Source organism: Gnatocerus cornutus, chromosome 3 (assembly GCF_029298725.1).
Source record: "Gnatocerus cornutus isolate USDA-ARS CGAHR chromosome 3, icGnaCorn1.1, whole genome shotgun sequence".
In the NCBI taxonomy this organism is placed as follows: Eukaryota; Metazoa; Arthropoda; class Insecta; order Coleoptera; family Tenebrionidae; genus Gnatocerus; species Gnatocerus cornutus.
The window spans coordinates 19411791-19435355 of record NC_142235.1 but is presented as its reverse complement, the minus strand read 5'-3'; the positions used below and the strand labels follow the sequence as shown (position 1 = coordinate 19435355).

Here is a 23565-nt window from a genome sequence, read left to right as displayed (position 1 = left end):
GCGCAAAGGGGTTGCTAAATTATATTTGGTTTACTTGTTACATTTATTTACTCTTTCATTTAGCCGTTCTGTACCTACTTACATTCGACAAATTGAATTACTTAATTCGGGGAACTTGTTGCGCCGACTTTTTCGCTAATTTTTGTTTGGGGGCGCCCTTGCAAACATTCGAATATTTATGCACCAAATTGCACCAAATTCAATTTCTTGGCAGGAGTAAATCAGAGGGCCATAAAGCAAGGTAAAACTTCCTCCAAGTGTAAAAATCTTTATGGATTATCTGGTCGTCAACCCGACATTAAACTATCGTAAAAGTTTTGTGGCGCATCCTGAAAACGTAGAAATAGTGCAGTGGGAGAATTAGAATTTATAGTGTTTATCTGTAGACTAATATGTATGGTTTATGTATGACTTGTATATGTTTCGCTGAGGGAGATTCATTTGATGGTTGCTCGGCTGCTGCAGCAACCCTCTGGATCGTTATTGTAACGAGTATGTTATTAGGTCAGTGGCGTGGAACGTGACCCGACAGAGGCAAACGCTGAAAGAGGAAATTTCAGATTTGTTGTCTGTATGCAGACGTCGAACGGAAAATGGGGCAGGTGTGTATTGCAAAAGTGGGAAATTACGGAAAATTACTTCCATAAACCACGCCGAAGAGAAATTTGATATCAAACTCTATTTTGTTTTTTTAAATGAAGAACATAAAAAGTTAAAAGCCGGAGATATAAATCAATCCATAATAAGAAAAATATCTCCGATACGGAAAATATATCCATTATTATTCTAATGTTTTTAAACGTTCTTTTATCCATTGCTGTGGTAAAAAATTAAGTAAACTGCCATTATTGGTTATTTACGAGCGAACATCAGTTTTGACAACCAAAGATTCGGGCTCATGACACAGTCTATTATAATAACTCTTTGGGGCTTATGAATACATAAAATCAATACTCCATAAACATACACAGAGAAAACACGGCCAAATTTGTGTAACGTATCTTGGTGCTCCTCGAATCTTAAAAAACTTCCACAAATTTCTAAAGATCTCTGCTCTTTAAAGACACGTAAAGATTCTTCCGGTACAAATTACAGTAATATGCGTGCTCGTTAACCAGTATTAGTGTAATTTGTGGCCCGAAAGTCTTAACAAAGCGGCGCCATTTTCACAGTCAGAGCAACAATGACAATGAGTTATGAAATCTGTTTGTAATGAAAATACATCTTATAATAATGTCATTAGAAGAAAAATAACTACAGAGCGTTTATAAATAGTGTTATCACAAAATTAGATTCCATGTAGCGCCCGTGAACTCAAGTTTGCGTTTTTAATTACATCAGTAGAACAACCGATGAGAGTAACATTAATTTACTTCCGGTATAATTAAGGCTCGTGATTTCTAATTTGCGAATGCAGGAGAATTACTGTGGAAACTTCAGGAAGAAGGTAAAATAACAAAAATAGTTTTATTTAGACACCACCTCTAAAAAACTCAACAGTATAAAAATCCGTATAATTTTATTTACACAATAAAAAGAAAACTCCCGTGGAAAAATATCGGATTCCTTCAAACTTTTGGGATCAATTCACCTGAAAGTATTAATTCTTCGGCCATCGCATTAGTTCTGTTTTCACAATCGTCTACAAAAGAAGAATTCAATAAAAGTCGCTTGTTGGCTTCCAAACGCAACAAAAACAGGGCCGCCCAAGTTAATAACTGCTTGGTACAAAGTTAATTATTACAGAAAAAATTCAATTATAAACAACCCAGTCGCCGCGTTTTAATTAACTTTAACGAATCACACACTTTGGCGCATTTAATTATACCTTGTGGCCAAAAAAATGGTCGCACAGTGAGGGAAACAATGAGACTTTTTTCAGGTATTTGAACATGACTAGATGGTAGACCGGCGCATCCACCATTTTTCAAAACCTAAAAAATTGTCCCAGTTTTTTGTCCGTCACTGTACCTGAAAATATTGGAATTCTTTAAGAATACTTTGGTAATTTACGACGAAAAAAAATCAATGCAAAGTCTTACCTCGGAAAATCCTTCCCTTCCATAACTTTATCTCTCAAAGTTTTAAAAATACCCGATTTATAATAATTACAGGTGGAAACTCGAATAACACTTTGCAAATTAAACAAAATTTTAAACATAATCCGTCTACCTAAATTAAAATTTAGAGCATCTATTTGTTATTTAAATCCGGAGTAAAGTGCCATAAAGCACATAATAAATGTTAATAAACGTGACGTTTACAGGGTGTTTAATACACGATCTGTACAGTTATTTGCTCATCCCGTGAACTCACCACTAAACCTCAGTGGTGTTTCGTCTTGGAGAAAAAAAAATAGATTGCTTACTGCAGTCTTATTTCCGAGGACTTTTCCAGCCGTTGGATTGGTTCTGGACGTCTGGGAATTTTTACATCACGGCGATGTCACCATCATCTGTCACATCGCAATATGTACTTGACAGTTCCCACGATTGTTCTTATTTTATGTATAACCTCCTCCTTGAAAAATGCACGTCATAGACGAAGTTGATTCATCGCGTTTCGTACCTGCATCAAATTGAAACACATGGCGATTAGAGCCATTCCCAACATCAGATACATGGAACAAAATATGAAACTTAATTCGAAGACTTCGTCGACCAAGTCTACGCCGTCTCCGCGTCGGTAAATCTTGTCGCCGGGAACTAAATCCCCGAAGCCGATGGTGCTTAAGGATATGAAGCAGAAATAGAAAGCGTCCATGAATTCCCAGTCTTCCCATTTACAAAACAAAAGGGCGCCGCCGCATATGTACCTGAAAAAAGTGAAAGTAGATTTAAGGATTTTACAAACTGAGACTGCGGGATATTAGCATTATCCTGTTTTGCTAAAACGGAGGTGGAAGATTCTGTTTATGTGTACGGCGAGATAATTCGCTAAACTCTGCTCGAGGCTCGCAAAAAACATGTTACCAACCTAAAAAACGGCAGAAAGAATTAGAATGCATTGTCTTTTCTAAAAAGTTGTGAATAAAGCGTCGCGACGGTATCACAGTTAGTTTGAGTAATGGACGCTTGATTGGGAAATAGACAATTTAAAGCTGCAATATTTTCCAGGGAATTTATTCATGCATCTGTTGAATTCGTTGGCTCGGTTATTAAAATGATCACGTTATTTCGAATCTATGGAATTCAAAGACTTCAAAGGAACAAAAATTTTACACCACAAAAAATTACAATCATAAAGAAACCACCACAAATGAGTTGAAAAAGCTGTAAATTACGGAACTGTTTCAAGGGTGCCCACATGTTTGAAAGAGCCGGTCTGAAATCATTTTATTCCGTGTTCTGATTAATTTCGATTTAAATGTTTGCAACAAATATTGCTTTTTATAATTTTGCCTTTTTGCACAACTATAGGGCAAACATTAAGTAGCAGTCTTTCCAAATTTCAGTGTGGTTTAAAAATTAATAAGGGGCCTTTGAATTCAAATTTTGAAAAATGTTTGCATCTTCCTGAGAATATATTTTTTTAAATAGTTTTTTTTGTTCCATAATTTTGTCCTTTGGCACAATAAAAAAACACCTCAAGAAGAATAACTTCCCTAAATTTTGTGTTTCTGGTACAAAAATTGCAAAAATAACAGGCTTTAAAATAAAATTTTTAAAATTTCTGCATTTTTTTAGAAATAAAAATTTTTAAAACTTGAATTCTTTGTTTCATAATTTTGCTTTTAAGTACAATTAAAAGGCAACTCAAGACAAGTAATTTCCCCAAATTTCATGTTTCTGATTTAAAAATTGCGAAAATGACAGGCTTTATATTCAAAATTTTGAAAATTTTGCATCCATGAGTAAAAATTTCTAAAACCTGCTTTTTTAGTCGTATAATTTTGCTCTTTGGCACAACAAAGGACAAAAATTAAGTAGCAATCATCCCAAATGTTATCTCTGTGGTTTAAAAATTACGAAAATGTAGAATCTTCGAATGCAAATTTTGAAAAATTTTAATCTTTTCTAAAATTATATTTTTTTGAGCTAATGTTTTTTGTTCCATAATTTTGTCTTTTGGCGTAATTGAAAAACAGCTTAAGACAAATAATTTCCCCCAATTATATGTTTCTGGTTTAAAAATTACGAAAATGATTTGTAAAAATTCTTGTATTTTTTTTCAAATAAAAATTTTTGAAACTTGTTTTTTTTGTTTCATAATTTTGTTTTTTGGTACAATTAAAAAGCAACTCATGACAATTAATTTCAAAATTTCGTGTCTCTGGTTTAAAAATTGCGAAAATCACAGGTCTTAGATTCAAAATTTTGAAAATTTCTGCATTTTCTCATGACTAAAAATTTCTTAAACTTATTTTTAGATGTATAATTGTGACCTTTGCCACAACCACAAAACAAATATTAAGTAGTATTAAGTCCCAAATTTTATAATGTAGTTCAAAAATTACGAAAATGAAGAAAGACTCTTCGAATACAAATTTTGAAAAAATTTATATTTTCTTTTAACTAGTGTTTTTGTTCCATTATTTTGTCTTATTTTGTCTTTGTGCAAAAGAGTAATTTCTCCAAATTTCATGTCTCTGGTTTAAAAGTTGCAAAAATGACTTCAAAATAAAATTTTTAAAATTTTTGTATTTTTTAAGAACATTAATTTTTAAAACCTGTATTTTTTGTACCATAATTTTGTCCATTGGCACAATTGGAACGCAACTTAAAAGAAGTGATTTCTTCAAAAAGATTGCGAAATTGCAGATCGTAAATTAATTTTTTTTTATGTTTAAAAGGGGCCCGTCTGAAACCATTTTATTCCCTGTTCTGGTTAATTTTGATTTAAATGTTTGCAACAAATATTGCATTGCAATTTCACACCCACATCACAAGCAAAACTTTTAATAAACTCATTAGACTAATGGCGCATAACCAGAGCTATAAAAGCGGAGTGTGTGAAGTTATTAATATAACTATCGCTGCACAGCATAGTTCGCTAATAAAATGTGTAATATAGATGCATCTGTTCAAGACGAAATATCCGGTGATATGTTTGGTTTCTTTAAACATAAACATTTCTAAAGATTCGTGCGTTTTAATGACTCCTAGAATTTAATTATCGCGTTTTTAGTGCTGCGACAACAATTGGTTCTTCCAAAAATAAAAATTGCTTTCTTGTTCTAAAACTACCAAATTGCCAACAGTTAATAACAGGCATTAAAGTCACCAAATTTCATTGCATTGAAAACTGGAATTTAATAGAAAATCTAATGAAAACTGAAAATAAATATTTTTCCTTTAATTATAATTCTTCTTCTTACCCCACCATAATCGTAAGACAAATGGTAACAGGCACAGTGACAGTCTCTGTATCATACGACTCCTCAGTTTCAACAGAAATTTCTTCAGACATTGCGCTAATAACTGACGCTCTATGTCTATAAAAAGCTTCAAAATTCTCTACAAACTCCTCCTGTGAAAACAACTGGTTAACTCTATTATTAATTGCAACTCCTTTTTCACCTCGTATCCTTCTTCTTCCAGTCCTTCTTCGAATTCTTCGCGTAAATGTGCTCGAAGTCGCTCCCGTTCAGCGCGACGTTTCGCCACTCCCGGACACCATCTACAGAGACAACAGTTGGCGTAAATCCACTTAAAGGAGCGCGCCAAAATGTTGCCAATGTTGGATAAGTAGAGAAGAAAAAGAGGCATGCCGATAATGGCGTAGATTATTGTGGTAATTTTGCCTTCGAACGTGTGCGCGGTTATGTTGCCGTAGCCTAAAAAAACAAATGAAATTACAAAAAAATGAGATGAATGCCCACAATAATAACAGTTCGTTTACTTGAAATATACCAGTTTATCGATATGTCCTTGTAATTACAGCCTTAATGAGATAACTCGCTATCCAACGCTGCTATTAAAACTCATAATTTATTACGGCCCTGTCTCATTTACATCAGACGAGTTGTTTTGAATGTTTTTGGGTTTTAGCCACCTTATGTTTTGTCGCCGGGATAGACTGTAATAATGAACATTTACGTCATAACGGTCCTGATAAAATCACGTGTGGCTCCCAATGTTTTGTTGGTCCGCTTAAAATGACTAATGGTGGCTGTGGACAAAGTCCAGGGCTGGATTCGCTTTAAACACAAACAATAAACCGTCGCGTCGGAGCCATTGCAGGCAATTGATTGATGTATTAAAAATTGGCGAATGCGCTAGCTGCTTTGATTATTTTTTCATTTTAGATTTTATTGTTTTGAGGATTAGGCTTTGAAACAGTATTGCCGGTTTTTAAGCGTTTCAGATACTATTTTTGACGCAGCGGATGAAAAATTGTAATTTATCGGGAGCGGTAGAATGAATTTTTTAGTGGTGGTCGGTGAAATGCGATGATAGAGAACAATCGGTAAATATTTGGTTTTGCTCCACTATGATTGCACAGCTTTTTTATTTTTCTAGTTCCGTTTGATAAGCGAGCAATGTTGCCATTTCTGGTGGAATTGTAGACTTTCGGTTGGCTTATAAATAAATAAGTTGAGGTCACTTCTGTCGCACATTACCGGTCAATTTGCAATAACACGCAAGTTTGAATATTGGGCGTTCTCTTGGGGGTGTGGACCGAAAATTACATCGAATTTCCCTCATAACAGGAAGTTGTATGATCAGACTAGAACCATCACTTTCCGTTATGTAATTTCAGTTAAATGGGCAATTAATCCCGTTATTGACAGTAATAAAGATGAAGCGGTCAAACTAACTTTCAGACCACCCATCCGGTGATGACAATTTTTCTTCTGAATGGTGTAACTGCTGGTGTCGCTTCGACATATTTGACGAATTAGTTCAGCGTTGGTTGAGGTCGCCTATTAATAATTGTCACGTTCAATGGACGGATGATGGATATTCCAGGTAAAACAAATCTCACATTTCCATAAGGAAAACATTAAAATGCACATTTAAATTGAGTACTTTGGTCCACTTTACAAGTAAATTAACTAAATTCCCAGTCTAAAATATGTTTCATCAAAATCTGATTTTTGTAAAAGCCGCGACTAAAATTTCAAACGCTTCTGATTCAGTTTTTGTGTCTGAATTAAAGACCAAAAAGCAGCCTAACTTCCATACTAAAAAAAATGAAAATTTTGAGTTCGAACTATCTAAGATTAATTTCTAACTAACTTCTACATTGAAAAAATTAAAATTTCAAATTTGAACTATCTTAAACCGATTCTAAGGTAATAAATTGCGAGAAAAACGATTTCAAAAAGAGTTTTTTATATTTGCTAGAAATCAGGAGATATCGGGCAAAATTGTTTCCAGAGCTACAGAATTTTGGCCCTCTAGCGACAACCCGAAATTTTAAACGCCAATGATTCAGTTATTTGTTAACGCACAAAAAAAAAACTAGAATAGTTATGGATTTAACGTGAAATTCTGCGTAAAATAAGCACCAATAGTTAAAGATTGCTCAGTAAATACGAATTTTTGCTCGTTTCTCTAAATTTTGTTGTAAATGTTCGTTGTTCTGCTAAATAGCAATGATCGGAATCGGGATAAAACACGAGTTTCAGAGTGGAGATTTGGGTTAATATTTAATGTTCTGATCTTACCCTCTCTGGTTTTAGATATTTAATGTATCAAACAAAAATCCCGGACTCCCTAACTATCCAACCCTGATCAATATAATGAGATCAGAGATCAGGATGCAGGTTATTGGTGAAAAGGATTCAATTAGAACCTTATCTCCACTGACTATGGAACTTAATAACATAATAATTAGATAATTCGCTTATAAAATTAGTTATGAATGCATCCAACGACCTCATTTCGCACGGTGAAAAACAATTAAAACGAATTTATCTGTTGAATTTCGTCGGTTCGACCAGCCATAAATTCCGCCGTTTAGCTTTTCACCGACGTTTTCTAGTTAGGAAACTGTACGGCAATCTTTTTTTATTCTTGTTCTACCGCCCCCATCCGTTCCGGCCCGATAAATTCGCGAAAGCCGGAATGGGGTGGTTTATTATCGCGTCAAGAAGGGGGGGTGGGTCTAATTAAGGGTCGAATTTCCCGCCGATTGGGATCGATATTAAGTTGGTCGTTACGATTCAAATTAGGTTTCTGAAAGGTGGGGGTGATTCGCCGACATCGACAGGCCGTTCATAATTGATAACTCTCGAAAACCGGAAAAATTCAAAGTCGTTAAAACTTTTTCCGAGAACCGACTAATGTCTTTATGCAAACTTGGGGTAATTTGTCAAAGGGTGAATCAGTTCGAGGGACAATTTCGTTATCACTTTGCGTACAACATGCGGATTCATAATTGAATCAGGAAAAATGAGAAAAATTTTAAAGGGCGCGGAAGGGATCTCGAAGTTACGTGCCGCTACTTAAAAATACTTTTGCAAGAAAACCAAAGTCAGCAAGTAATTCGTATTACTATGATCGGTACGGTTGGTCCACAACCTGACAAAGTATTTGCTTTGGCGCAAAGAGCCTTTTTTCACGATTTATTTCTAAGCCTGGCATAGTCCTCGTATTTCAACTGGCTTTCGTATCAAGCGCGCCCGGGGAAATGAAACGTTTTTGCATCAGAATTTCCGTCTAAAATAGCGTTAATCATATTATTTTAAGTGCACTTTACTCCAACTTCCTTTTACCTACTTTTTATTACCGGCGACATGGTCTTCGTTCTTCTTTTTGTCGTTTAATTAATGCCATTATAGTCTCTCGTTACCGACTCGACGATTTTATGGTAGAAATTCCAAACTACCAACATAAATAATTAAAAGCCCGCCAACTTTACCTTTTTTTACCTCGAAAAATTGAAGAGAATATGATAAATACGACAAGAAAATGAAACAATTGTTTCCTAAATTTACAACCCCAAAACGAGTGAGTGCTAAATTTTATGTGCACTAAAACTCCCGTTTCACTAATTATTTCCCAGAAATTGCGGCAATAAAACTTTATGTATTCAGCACAAATAATACCGAAAAACAATCAAGGCTATACCTTAAAACCCTAATTTAAATTCTAAAAGTCACACTTTCCATACACAATCTATACGCTGCGCCATTCTTGATGAATACACTTCCCTTTTGATTTATTACCGCCATCACATATACAGAGACGCGAGACGCGCAAGGGGTGGTTAATTTCAACCCTCATCATCGTCATCATCATGTTTTATTTTTAACTTGCTTTGTTGTAATTAAAATTTATTAATGTGGCAGTAATTTATCAATGTGGGGGCAAAAATGACTGATTTTAAAAGCGTAATTGGTGTTCGACACGCCGGAAACTTTTCCTTTCAACAGTTTAACGGAAAAGTCGATAATGAGGAATATTTTGGTCTGGATCAATACAACTCTAAATAACACTGGATATTTTTTTAAGCGAAATGTAAGTCTGCATACATCTGCATCCAGACATTAAAATAAATAATGCTTAAATATTTATATAGAAGCGCAGAGTTATTTCCATCTACTGTAGACAACAACATTTTATTAGTTCCAGTCATTGCACATTTTATTGAAAACCTTTTTTCTTTCCAACGGATTTCATGCTTTAATCTAAATACCTCTTTTAAAAGAAATCGGTGTCTTACCAATGGTTGTAATAACAGTCAGCGAGTATAAAAAAGCCCCAGCAAACGACCATTTCTCTGCATAAATCTCGCCATCGTATCCCCGTTGAATAAATTTCACCATCCTTTTCTGATAGGTCTTAAGTTCCTCTCTTAATAGCTTCTTGTAATCAGCTTCAGCGAAAGTATTCATTTCTATAGTTTTATTCCAAAATCTCGACACAGTCTCATTACGAAGTCGAATTACTTCCTGTCTTACTTGCATTTGATACCGTTTCTCAACGAACCGGAAAATAAACGCGCCAGCAATCGTATAACTGACCTGAAATCAAATTGAAGACGTTTCTTGCTTCTTCACATTCATCTATACAAAGCCAATCAAACAAATCCCATCCCCTTCGGCATTAAAAATCCAACACATGTCACATTTTGACGAGGGTCAGCTTCTGGGAAAAAATACTCACCACAAGTCCTATGATTCCGACATTACTAAACAGAAAAGCGATAAATTGCCTGCATAAATCTTTGCACTTTTTTGCGAAAGGTCTCTCATATCTTCGGTGTCGCCTGACAGACCTCTTGCGTTCCATTTTATAGAGTTCCGGACATAGTTCGCTCGTGTCATCTCAACCACTCATTCGCCTCTATGCTTCTGGAAAGAAAACAAATTTCGTATAATGTCGCTGGATAAACAATACAGATTAAATGTAAATAATTACTCAGCGGAGTCACTAGCTTCACTGGAATAAGCGCGCGTTTGGCGTGGGGAATATATTCCGGGAATTTTGCTAGAAATTGACTTGTCATAGAGACATGCATCTGAAACACCAAACGGGATAAAAATTTGGGTTTAAATCTAATCAGGCTTAGGAAATCACTATGAATCAGACAAATTTGTTAAAAAAGCAGAGAAACTTAAACCAAATGAAAAAAAATCAAAGAAAGTTAGAAGCAAATAGTAGGAAATCAGGGAAAGTCAGACGAAATTACAAGGAAATCACGTGAAATTAGCTAGGAAACAAGAGGAAATTAAATATACGCCATTTTTGAGAAGTATTAACCTCTGACAAGTCATGTCATCAATACGAAATCACTAGTCAATAAGGAAAAATCATTATGATATCCAAGGCAATCAATAAGAAATCCAAGAATATTACTGGAAAATCAGGAGTTAAACGACGTTAAAAGAAAATCAGGGGAAGTTAGATGACATCACAAGGAAATCAGGAGAAATTAGACAAAATCACAAGACAATCAGTGAGGAAATCAGATGAACACAGGTCTATGCAATTTTTGAGAAGAATTAACACCTGGTCTATACTATTTTATAAATGAATGAACTTAAACAAGCGGGTTGTTCGCAAACAATGGGCCTGAAAGTTTCAATTACTGTAGCGAATTTATAATGATTTCTCAAATCTCAAAATGTTATAAAGATTTTTGGCTCGGACTTTTTTTTGTATGTCTATTTTAAATATGACAGCTAAAAACCAAACACCCTGTGTGTATAATAATTCTAATTATCGAGGACATTGAAATGCAATGTTTATTTGCGAAATAACTAATTACTGCGTAGTACCGTTAAATTTTTAATAGCAAAGCCCGTTGGTTCTTTAATTTATTTTCTTTTAAACTTTTTATATTTTTTTTATTCTAAAATTTCTATAAAAATCTACATTTTGCGATGCGTAGTTAATTGTATCCGAGTTTCAAAAATCAAAAAACACAAAATATGAAGTTATCTTAAAACTTCATTTGTTAAATGTTTAATGACAAAATACAATTAACTAGGTGGACCCAGCTATTCCAAGGCCTTCTATGTTCATTAGTACAGGGTGATTTTTTAAAAACGGCAGGCGTTGTAGAATTTTTATTTATGAACCGATTTCAAAAACTTTAAAAACAAATTAAATGGTTTTTAATTTACTATAAACTGATAATTTTAAAATTTTTCTAAATGTCTTAGTATCTTTCGGTCGATACTCAACTTTCTTATTTTTAATTAGAACCTATTTTTTTTTTTCATAATTTAGAAGATATTAATTTTCTTGATTCAGAAATGTGTAATATGTTCTACTTTTACAAAAAATATTTTTTAAAAAATTATCAAAATTGAAAAAAAATGAGCAATAAAAGTTAATATAATCTAGGTGCATGGTTTCAAATAAAAGAATGCCGTAATTGTAATGTCAAAAAGCAGCAAATAACAGAAAGAATTGGCAATTTTTTTTGAAATTATTAATAACAAAAGACAATAATAATTACAAAACAGAAAAAACATCTACCTAATTTAATTAAAATACTGTTGAAACGCCATCCCGTTTTTTTCATTGCACAATTGACACTTACGAGAAATGCATTGTGCATTGTAAGGTGTAGCCCCATCTTGTTGAAAGAAAACTTGTTCTTTCTGTTATTTGCTGCTTTTTGACATTACAATAACGATATTGTGTTATTTAACACCACGCACCTAGATTTTATTAACTTTTATTGCCTAAATTTTGTCATTTTTGATATTTTTTGTAAAAGTAGAACATTTCTGAATCAAGAAAATTAGTATGTTCTAAATTATGAAAAAAAAATATGGGTGCCAATTTAAAATAAGAAAGTTGAGTATCGCCCAAAAAATACACAGACATTTAGGAAAAATTTAAAATCATCAGTTTATAGTAAATTAAAAACCATTTAATTTGTTTTTTAAATTTTTGAAATCGGTTCAGAAATAAAAATTCTACAACGCCTGCCGTTTTTAAAAAATCACCCTGTATAATAAATGAGCAATCCTAAATTAATATCAAACGCCATGGAAAAGCGAGGTCCACGAAAAAATCGAGATCTACAGAATTTCGAGGGCCACCTGGTTCACTTGTCTAATAGACATGCATCTGAAACAGCAAACGGGATAAAAATTCCGGATTAAATTTAATCTCTTCATCGTCTAAATTTTAATCAAGAGTGGGTGGAGTAAGTAATAAGTAATTTCAATGATGCGTCGCTGATCAAAACTGTCACGTTGCTTTTGTACTAATAAACACATAAATAAATTGGAATTTAGGCCGAGGGTGAAACTAAATTTCCTACAAACTGAATTAAGATTGGTGAAATTATATCGAATTAATGGAATAGCTGTGTAATTAGAGAAATTTATTAATTTCATTACAAGATTTGCCGAATTCCTTTCACTGCGTTACTACGTTTTCTTCTTAGTTTGAAATTATTTTGGCTAATTTAAACGTATTTATTCCTCGGGTAAAATGTTTGGCTTCCATGTGCGCCAGGTTCACGTTACTCGCTTAATATTTTCCCTACCTAATTAAGCTTGTCAAAATTTTGCTCAAAATTGATTTTTCTTATCAGCCGAAAGCAGCCACAGTGTTTAAGCCTCTCTTTCCTTAACAAATTCGATATTCTATAATTAATTTATGGAATCAATCATCTAAACAGAGTATTTCGGAGGGTGTAAATAAAATTTCTGATTAAAAGAACAAAATATTGCTGGCACGCTTTCAAATCTCGCTCCAAGTTTCCTTAAACCATTCCGGTGTAAAAATCAACATAAAATATGATCTAGTTTGTCGAAAATATGTACACTGATTACCTGTCGTGTTGTCACATAAAATTTCTCAGGCGTTGCTTTTTTCTACGTCGCGCTTCGTATCTTTTTACATTAGTTGGCAAGGTTTTGTCTGAAAAAGACAGAGACGGTCGAACGTGAGCTCGTTGCAAACAATTCAATTTTATACTCCATTTCTAGAAGGTGGGAACTTTTTTCGGGTGATGGATTGTGGAAAAATGGCGATCTATTTACTGCGTTTAGTAATGATACTGGGAAACTATACGAGCAGAAAAAATGTTTCAGGTGGGATTATCAACCTGACACGTTTCGTATAATGAGAGTTTGAAATCGCATTTGTCCGACTTTAGTTCGTGTCTTGACTTTCCTCTCTGTGAGAACTAAACACATTGCGGTAAAACAGCAAAGTACAAAGTTCGAGCTCCCTTGAAAGGCTAGTGTTAATATAACATTCTATAATCCAACAACCGAAAATACTTAACTTTAAAGCCGTAAAGTTTTGTTAAGGAAATATCAATTGTTAACTTGGTTAGATGCGATGATATTTGCTTACATTTCCCGCCCCTCAGTCGTACATTATACAGAAGGTTGCTTATCGAGTTATGTAAACTAATCCAGGCAAAAGTTGGGAGTAGTGGCCGGATAAAGTTGGTTATTTGATTTTCGTTTTAGATTAATTTTCGTTCTAATAAATGCGCACGTTCTTCCCCAAATCACCGATACGGAGTGATGAAATTATTTCGGTGTACAACATGCGGGTTTTATCACCGATTTAATGAAAAAACTAAATATAAAGCTCCTCCGGGACAACATAAATTTTCAAGATTACCATTCCTGTTAGCGGGTCTCTTTTTGGAAATTTCCAAGTGTCGCTTTGAAGCATGGAGCAAATATGTTTACTTACATGTCCGTGCTGTGACATTTTCGCTTTACCCTTTCTCATCCCTTATGGCTCTAAAACCCTCCCAACTTTCAACTTTGTACTTAACTGTTCCAGCGCATTATGTTTACTTCACATAGGAAAATGAAAGCCATATCTCGCTTGTCGGAAAGCACGTGTAATGTAAACGGAACTAGCCGGAATTAATTAGAAACCGTTGCAAGCCCAACATGGAAAGTGGGTGGCTAGGGTTGATTTTAAATCCACTAATTACTAGTTTCAACGTTAAAGATACTTGCAATAGCTTAAGGGTCAATTTTATGGTCAAATTATAGTTTAGAGAAGCAAATTAAATTTTTGGTAATTTAATCCGCGCTAAATTGATGATGGATGAGGACTGTGGAAATGTTTAAATAGATCAGAAAATAAAATTAATAAACGCATCAACTGAAGCTTTAACAGGTGCGTTGGTAGAGGAAACCGGGGTATAATAATCCCTTTAAGGTTCGTAGCATAATAGATACAAAACTTTTATATTGATCTACCACTTATGCAGGAGCTTTGACAACTAATGTACTACAAGTCCGCCTGAAAATGCATCTGAAAATTTGCACCATTTTCATTAAAATAAGAATTAAGTGCAAGACTCCAGAAGCATCATTTTACTCATGGACTAGAGGTAAATAGATTCCTCGGTTAGGGTAAAATTTCTGATTTAATCCTTTAAAACAACACAGGTGTCATTTTAAAATTTTAATTCAAAAGGTAAAATACCCTTGATTAAATAATGCCTTACTTTCCACCGAATTGCATCCAGGTGCTTGTTGCAATATCCGCAGATTTAGCATCATATTTAATCATTTCATTGATAAATGGAACTAAGAACGGTTTGGGAATCAAAGGAAATCATTTTACCTCGGTCTTCCCTACAATAAAACAGGACTAGCTTCCCTGAAAAAAAGTGTGGTAACACCGAGCTACCACTAGAGAATGGAATGCAAAATAAAGTTGAAACCGTAGCCGACTTAAATCGATTAATGCAGATGAAGGAGAAGTGCTTGTTCGGGTAAATTTTTCACATTCGATGGAAATGGGGTCAACTGTAACGTTGGATTTCACCTATTTCTCACAAAAACAAAAAAATGCCTATTAATTGTGCCAATTCGCAAATTTAGGAATTTTTTCAACAATACACATTGATTATTTAAAATTATAATTTTTTCCCAAACACCAAATTTTTACAAAAAATGCGGATGAATGGGGAAGTCAGTGCGACCAATTGTTTCGGCCATTAATGCACCGACTTCACAAATTTCAAAATGGTTGACAAATGAATTTAATAATTTAACCAAAAAGCAGCCTAGCCTTGCAGTCGAAAATTCTCTTGAATTCATCAGTAAAATCAAAAACGAACAGCTGCAAGAGGGTGAATTATTAGTTTCATTCGATGTAAGTTCTCTAGTTCCAAGTGTCCCCGTTCCAGAAACACTTCTTCTCTCAACTCCTAGTTGAAAACAATTTCAACCCGGAGATTGTCAAGAAATATATTCAACTCACAGACCTTTGCATGAAGCAAAAGATTTTTCAATTTTCCGGGAATTTCTTTTTCCAGCATGAAGGCACGGCAATGGGAATTCATTGTCTCCGTTCATTGCTGACCTTTTCATGAGCCGCTTTGAAAAGGAACTTGAATCTGAGCTTGAATATTTTCCAAAAATCTGGGTTAGGTATGTGGACGACATTTTTGCCATTTTTGGTACAAACAAGTCAAATATTGATGACTTTTTAATCAAAATAAATAACCGTTATCCAACGATAAAATTTACTTGCGAAATACAGAAAGACGGAAAACTTCCATTTTTAGACACAATTGTAACTAAAAATAAGAACAGATTAGAGTTTGATGTTTATAGGAAGGAAACCAGTACTCTTCGCTACATCACTGCAGACTCCCATCATTGTCCTCAACATAAGATGGCAAGTCTAAATTTTCTTGTTTACAGGCTTTTGAATTTTCCATTAAACAAATTCAGATTCACAAAGGAATTAAAATTAATTAAAGATGCTGCCAGGTGTAACGGTTTCGATTCCGACATTGTTGATAAAATTGTTAAAAAATTTAGATTTAAAAAATTAGTCAATGAATGTTCTACTTTTCAGAAAACACCTGAGAAGACTTCTTTTGTCACCATCCCTTACTCACCTTCAGTGACAAAGGGACTGGAAAAAATTTTCCAGGATTGGGATCTCAAAGTAGTTTTTACTTCGGGTCCAAGCCTCCAAAGTCCTAAAGACCGAATAGGAACAACAGAAAAGTCGGGGATTTATGAAATTAAATGTAAAGATTGTGATCAGAAATATCTTGGGCAAACAAGAAGGTCAATTTTAAAAAGGTTCAAAGAGCATCAAGCTCATCTCAAATTTGGAAGGTTTGAAAAATCAAGCGTTGCCCAACATGTTTTTGACAATGACCACCACATTGATGAAAGTTGTCTTCGTTTAATTAAAAATGTAAATAATTGTAAATTTCTAGACATTTATGAAAGTCTAGAAATATTTAGGAACAAAAATGTAATAATGAACTCAGACAATCCCCTCCTCCTCCCTCTACTCGCTTCTACCTGCGCCAAAGGGTGCGCGTCGACAAGCTTTTAGTATATAAGGACGAATTATTTGTTAGTTTTTAGTTTAATCATCGCTCTGATGATGGTAGCATTGCTATCTAAACGCGCGTCAGCATTTTTCGTAAAAATTTGGTGTTTGGGAAAAAATTGTAATTTTAATAATTTGTCAACACCAAGAATTGATCCAATAAATTTTCTTTGAATACACATTGAGAATCAGCATTTTGCACAAAATTGCTGTAAAATACTGTAATTAAAATATTTAATTTGACTTTGCAAACTGCTCTCCTGCTAAGTTCGGCAACAACCCGAAAGAAAGTGAAAGCATTTCCCCAGTTCGTCTACTCCTCTCTTATAAGTTCCAATTCCAATTCCCTTCTATTCTAGCCAAACTATTTGTTTTAACGGCCTTGTGTCTAATGTCTAATTCGCAATCCAAAATCAATATAATAGGCGCGCATGTAATAAGCTTTAGTTCTGCTAAATTGAGTTGCACCTGAGTTGAAACCGCAGTAATTGTAGTGCTTCATACAAGTATCTTCTGTCCTCCCTTCACATAAAACATCTTCATTCAAACATGTGGTTTGCCGCAAATCCAAATTAGACCCGCCTCATAAAATCGACTCTGCAAACTGTTACTGATTTTTCAGTCGACCGGTTTTAACGGCATAATTTCCGTCTACACAACTTCTCAATTAAACAATAATAGCTCATTTAGCGCACTATCATTCATTTCAGTGTAATGAGCCGTATACGGCATTGTACATCACACCCGAAATTGTTCAACATTTCAATCCCATTCGTTCAATTCTGTATTAATTCGAAATTGTTTATTAGTCTATTTTCGTAATTTAGAGACCACTTTAGCCCCGATAATTTAAAATTTTACAAGGTTTACTTTTAAACTTTTTATGACGATGCGGTTTCGCTCCTTTATCCAACGACTAGATATGTTTTTAACGGATGGAATAAACATACTTGTTCCTACATAAACCAGACGTGTCCTGTTTTGTTTTGTTTCGAGTTTTTATTGCTCCGTGTGGTTGTTAAAAGCGTGTTTTGCGGAATGGAGATCTGGCGAGCGTCATAGATGATCGATGCGCTAATTAAATTACGCTGTTACGTACTGGGTTTATTTAAATTTGAAATTCAGGTTAAGGGCCCAATAACTAAGTAAATAGACATGTGTCGACATGTTACCACGCGGATTGAGTGTTAAGAAACGCGGAAATTAATTTTATTAGCCAAATACTGGGAGATTATTTGTAGTAGATACGTGTATCAGTGTAAAAATTTTCGAAAAAAATCAAAGTTTTGGTTTTTCCCGGCGCATCCACCATTTGTTAACTCTAATTTCAGCCCGATTTGAGTGATCCTTTTAACAATGTATCAATGGTTAAATAATAACGGATAAATTAACAAAGCACAGTGACGATTTTTTCACAAAATTATTTCCAATGGGATATAAAAACAACAATAAATTTGCACGCAGTTTTATTTGTTATTGACGGTTGTCAATATTGTTGGCAACAATTCAGTTCAATTGGTAATTTTTATTTCAGCGTAAAATAATATTAAAAATATTTTATGTTTTTGGTTGCCGATTTAGTCTTTTTTAACACATTTACAGAAATAATACAAAATAATATGAAATTACGTTATACAGTATATTCCCGGATTGAGTTCATAAAAGGGAAAAAAACGTTATTTTTTATTTTACAAAAAAATAAATAAATCTTTAATTAAAACTTTAATATTATCAAGCTGGTGTTCTTAAAATCGGAAAAAACAAAAATTAACGAAGAACTTTTTTATTTTTAATTTTGCAAAAAATATCAATGGAATGAAGTTTGTTCCTTAACTCAACCAATTTCCACTATTTGATTGACCCATTACCTGTTTTAGCACAGAGTTCAATACTAACTCGTAATTCTTTAAGACTGTTTCAAATTTTCTCAATTATTGTTAAGGATGCAATTGCATTTTTTTCGAATTTTTTAATGCTTATGTACACATTATTGGGTAAATTTTTCTTTGATCTTAACGCATTATTTGATATTGTGAATCCACAGCCTGCTATTATTTACGATTACAAAATTTAATAAATAAAAATAATGAAAAAATTAATATTAAGAGTAGAAACTAATAATTTTGAAATTTTAATTGCAGATTTATCTGTTTTGAAATAAGCAAAAAATGTTATTCCTTTGTCATTTTTTTGTAAAATTTTTTCCCTCTTGTGAACTCAATCCGGGGACATACTGTATGTTGATTTTGTGCGCTTTTCAGAAAATAGAGCTGCAAATCACACTTAATTAAAATGTAGTTTAACAATGCATGCCGTATTTATTCAACATTAAATTCATAATGAGCTCTGTTCAGATTTCAGATCATTTGTTTACCCAGTTGGTATAATGTCATCAATGGAAAAAAAAACTCGTATCGATTTTCTCGGTATTCTAAACATGGCGTCCACTTGGCGATCCGTTTCACTATACACTACTTAATTATCAGGTTATTTAGTTAATGAATGATTTATAGGACTAGAGTAGTACAAATTGGTCGTCTGTATCTACTTTGATGTCAACCGTTCGTTGCCATCAATAGAGCAAATCAATCTGTTTTCATCCATCCCCAGTTCTCTCTATTAACTTGTTATCTATTCATTATAAAATCGTATTTTTTTCATGAATACATCAAAATGGAGTTCGAATAATTACTCTTAAACCATTTAATTTAGAGGATAAAGATAACAGCATTTGTCAACGGATTAAGCGGAGCGAACAAAATAATAATAGAAAAGAAGTAAAAAACTGTCTAAAGAAAAAATAAAAAAACAAAAAATGTGCCACATGTTTAAATTGCAATTATTTTTTGACCTGCGTCATTTTATAATTTGAGTAGCAATTAAAATTTAATTGGGATCAAACATTTAAAACCTAGCTAAATTAATTAAAACAAAAATCGGGTAAAATCCGCTGGGCCCGTCTTCCTCAACACAACCGACTTTTCATCCAATCACACTCCTTGTTTTTATTATTGATTCCTTTAAACTCTCGCAAGACGACGTAATAAAAGAAAACCCAATTATCACCTTTGAAAAATGTTTCTTTTATCGTGTTCTGTGCGGTTTCGTTTTATTATGTGCTCCTCCTTCACCTCCAACCCCTGATTTTCTTCGGTGTTTGTCTTTTATATTTCCCCGTGGCAAAATTTAGGAGACATAGAAACCCAATCGCCGGTATAAAAGTTATTCTTGTTACACATAACAAGATTTTAGCACTTTGACGTTCACCAAAATAAAGGAAATTGACGATATACACTCGCGTTTTTTATTTTTCTTGGGACAATTCGAGGGAGCGGAAATGTGATGGATTTCTTAAAGGCGTAAGTGTTTTTTGAAAAAACACGCCATCTGTGGTGGGTGACTACTTCATCGTTGGCACATGGAGCAGACACGTGACTGTTTACTAATACCAAAAAGAAAAAGAGGTTACTTCTACCCTCACCTACACTACTCTTGCTTCATTCATCATGATATTAAAGGATTTCCTTCACTTCTTGCGCCTCCACCTGTTTATTTTGAGTCCGATTACGAAAACAAACACTGAACGAGCTCACTGGTACGAGTGATTTATTTGGAATTATTCTTTCACGAGAGTATTAGCCATATTTTCGGAATTTTTTTCTAGTGTGTTCCCGTTGGTGAGGAGCCTGGCGCTCAACTGAAATAAAATGGAAGGAAGACAGAAATAGTTACGCTATTAATACCTTGAGACAGTGACGGAGCCAGCAGTTTTGTTTTAGTTATTGGACGTGTGGTTCAATAAACGAACGTGGGGACTTTAATTACCAACAAATTAAACAATGAGAATAAGATGATGACGGAAAGTTTGAAGCGTCATTTTATGACGTCATTGCGGTAACCATTTTGTAGCTTCAATTGTGGTTACGCGGATTTCCTCTTCAATTTTAAATAAGAAAGTTTGTTTTCGTCTGGGCGTCTTTTGACTTCAGTTAGATAAACTTGCAGGCTGTATGTACATACACATGCATATTTCAATCATTACCTACTATTTGTATTTGCCACCTTCTTAAAACACGTGGCTATTTTGAGAAGCTGTTTGATTGTTGAATTACAAATTTCCTCTTGTAACGGGAAAAAGTGAGAAATGCTATTCGGGTGGAACGAATTTTCAAATTTAATTCCTTCATAACATGAAATGAAGCAAGCATGAACTGGCTCCCCTCAGAGCTCAAAATAACTATTCATGCAATAAGTGCATAATTTAAGAATTTATAGACAATAAACAAGGCGAGGCCATAGAGTCTGTTTATAGCCGAATTGAAATATTTTGATGGCATCAACAGGTGTTTAAAACTGATTAACTAAATAATAATAAAAAGTAAACAAAAAGTACTTTTTGCCCGATAGAACAATTTTGCTTAGTTACCGCGTTTGCTGTTGAGCTAATTTATTATTTTTACTGTTACTCGTCACTCATTAAGTCGTAACCTAATGTAAAAGAACTCTTTGATAAACCAAATAAGTTTTCGTCGCCTTATTCTTCGACCAAGAATCGCCATCTCAACAATGGCATCATAGGTGTTTCAAACTGACTTCCCAAACTATCAAATTATATTTGAAATGACTTAACAAATATACTTCTTTTCAATTCATAGCGAGGCCCCAATTTTAATGTCAACTAGTATACATGAGTGACCAGTATATTTACTATGTTAGTAAAATGCATGAAAGTTGGTACTATATAGTTGGGATGTTTTGAAGAAGAGGGGGATATCGTGTCATACGTCAATTTGTCAAAATAGATTTGTTTACTCTAACCTACAATTTTAAATTTTTAAACTTTTCTGGCTCTTAAAAAGTGCACTGTAAGTTGAAAGTACGTATTAAAACACTAAAAAGTCAGATACCGGCCATTTCAATAATTCGACCGATGCGTAAACTGTCATTGAAGACTTCGCAATGATTGGTTACGTCCAGTACAAAAAGGTACCCTAACTTATACAAAGGCATTTTGGGGCAAGATTATATCAAAATATATCAAAATTCTTCAATCCTTTAATTGAGTAAGCATTCTTGTTTCAAAAAAATCAGCGAGCCAGGTTCGACCTTTGGACCTCGCTAAGAACTGAAATCTAGTATAGTACTTGTGGCCGCAAAAGTGAAAATCATCATACTTGAGACAATTTAATCTTGTTGATAAGCTACAATTTAGTTAAAAAGCTAAATCTCGTTGTACAAAATTTCATTTTTAAGGTCATTCTCTTGAAATAAACATGTTGAAAGTTCTGCTAGTTTTGTGTGTTACATCAGTATTCGGAACTGAAGCTGACAGATTCGTTCGAATCATAAATGGTCAAAATGCAAGCCAGGGTCAATTTCCCTATCAAGTGGGAGTTCTAAACATAAAAACTAATCTGGAGATGCATTTTTGCAGTGGTGCTATCATTAGCGAAAAATGGGTTTTGACCTCCGCCCATTGCATCGACAAGTTCGTATTTTTCAATTAGTACTTAAAAAGTTTGTATTTTTGATACAAATTAATCTTAATTAATTAATCTTAATCTTATCTCCTTATCTGTCTATGTTGTCATTTTGTTAGATCAATGGACTTTTTATCATTAATTTTTTCCTTATTTTATCTGAAATATCTTACAAAAAATTAGAAAAAATTAAGCCGATTTTCTTCTAAAAAATATAAAAATTTTTGATCTGAAATATCTTACAAAAAAACAAAAAAAAAGCCGATTTTCTTCTAAAAAATATAAAAATTTTGTCATATTTTAGAGCCGACCTGTTGGGTGTTTATTCGGGCGCTGTTGACATCACAGGTTTCGACAGAGTTGAGACCGCTTCAGATAATTATATTGTCCATGAAGATTACGATCCTACATCTCTGATCAATGATATTGGTCTAATTTTTTTAGATCCACCACTGACCTTTGACGGTTTGCCAAATCAAAATCAAAGTAAAATCAAGTATTTATCTATTAAATTTTAGAAATTACCAAACCTGTTGTATTGGCTGATGAAGAACTAAATTCTGGCACAAACGCCACAGTAACCGGATGGGGACATTCCAAAAATGGTAATCTACAAGTCTTTTGTCTTATTTCAGTTATAAATAACAGTCTTTTAGACGGTAATGAAGATTTCACATTCATGCTGCAATATGCTGTAGTCGCAACATTGGAAAACTCCGACTGTCAGAAGATTTATGGTAGTTCCATTACTGATAAAATAGTTTGTGCCATTGGATCAAATCCTGTGAAAAATCCATGCATCAATGATGGTGGTGCTCCTCTTGTTGCCACCATTGACTCCGTACCTACACACGTTGGAATTTTCAGCTTCCTCGCGGAGTCTGGAGGATGTGAAGATGCAGGTTTTCCGGCAGGATATACCAGAACGGCATCTTATCGAAAATGGATAACTGAAAAAACGGGAATTTAATAAAATATTTGCAAATTTATTGACTCTTTTTTACCTTTCATGAAATTGTTTGCAAACACAAAAAACACATTATTCCAAAATCAATAAACACGACCATTAATTAACTTTAATTTTTGATAGGTTTCAAATAATCGCCTTTTCGCCTGATTTACCAAACATTCATTGATTAACGCACCATAATTGTTAATTTAATTAAAACTGCATGCTTATTTATTGCCGTAATTTAATTTATTTTGTAACCGTCGTTTGATCACAATATAATAAGAATAAGATTTTAACACATCGAAGAAAAATATTGTAGCGACACTCTCAGGTTTCTGTTTGGGTTATAATTGTGGCCTTCTATACCCTGATTAGCAATGTACTATTACGGTCACATTCTTGATATTTTGGTCCTCCAAAATCCTGCTATCATCCC

General features: G+C 33.8%; 2 protein-coding genes across 5 annotated transcripts; one reads left to right on the top strand and one right to left on the bottom strand.

Annotated features, from left to right (window-relative positions):
- Nucleotides 1-1453: 1453 nt before the first annotated feature.
- On the bottom strand, nucleotides 1454-20426 carry sand (potassium two pore domain channel sandman). Of its 4 annotated transcripts, none has more exons than XM_088032703.1 (8): nucleotides 20179-20426; nucleotides 10056-10243; nucleotides 9613-9913; nucleotides 5520-5776; nucleotides 5318-5469; nucleotides 2569-2815; nucleotides 2317-2520; nucleotides 1454-1642 (listed from the first exon to the last, which is right to left on the bottom strand). In XM_088032703.1, the coding sequence occupies exons 2-7, from the start codon at nucleotides 10179-10181 to the stop codon at nucleotides 2452-2454; spliced, it is 1152 nt and encodes a 383-aa protein (XP_087888829.1). In that variant the 5' UTR covers nucleotides 10182-10243; nucleotides 20179-20426; the 3' UTR covers nucleotides 1454-1642; nucleotides 2317-2451. The 4 variants fall into 4 exon arrangements, with proteins under 4 accessions (XP_087888829.1, XP_087888828.1, XP_087888830.1 ...); XM_088032702.1 differs by having other exon boundaries at nucleotides 2369-2520; XM_088032704.1 differs by having other exon boundaries at nucleotides 2369-2520; nucleotides 10056-10240.
- Nucleotides 20427-21929: 1503 nt separating this feature from the next.
- On the top strand, nucleotides 21930-23164 carry LOC148177845 (epithelial serine protease-like). The gene is made up of 4 exons (XM_088032664.1): nucleotides 21930-22185; nucleotides 22482-22642; nucleotides 22696-22782; nucleotides 22834-23164. Exons 1-4 carry the CDS (start codon nucleotides 21971-21973, stop codon nucleotides 23145-23147), a joined length of 777 nt encoding a protein of 258 aa, XP_087888790.1. The 5' UTR covers nucleotides 21930-21970; the 3' UTR covers nucleotides 23148-23164.
- The last annotated feature ends 401 nt before the right edge of the window (nucleotides 23165-23565 follow it).

Excerpts from the sequence above, each read along its gene's own strand:
- sand (XM_088032703.1), bottom strand. The coding sequence starts at position 10,181 with ATGGAACGCAAGAGGTCTGTCAGGCGACACCGAAGATATGAGAGACCT. Across the intron at positions 2,816-5,317 it reads TGTCTTACGATTATGGTGGG|GTACATATGCGGCGGCGCCC; the intron begins GTAAGAAGAAGA and ends CACTTTTTTCAG. Across the intron at positions 2,521-2,568 it reads TGTGTTTCAATTTGATGCAG|GAGGAGGTTATACATAAAAT; the intron begins GTACGAAACGCG and ends GCATTTTTCAAG.
- LOC148177845 (XM_088032664.1), top strand. The coding sequence starts at position 21,971 with ATGTTGAAAGTTCTGCTAGTTTTGTGTGTTACATCAGTATTCGGAACT. Across the intron at positions 22,186-22,481 it reads TCCGCCCATTGCATCGACAA|AGCCGACCTGTTGGGTGTTT; the intron begins GTTCGTATTTTT and ends GTCATATTTTAG. Across the intron at positions 22,643-22,695 it reads TCCACCACTGACCTTTGACG|AAATTACCAAACCTGTTGTA; the intron begins GTTTGCCAAATC and ends ATTAAATTTTAG.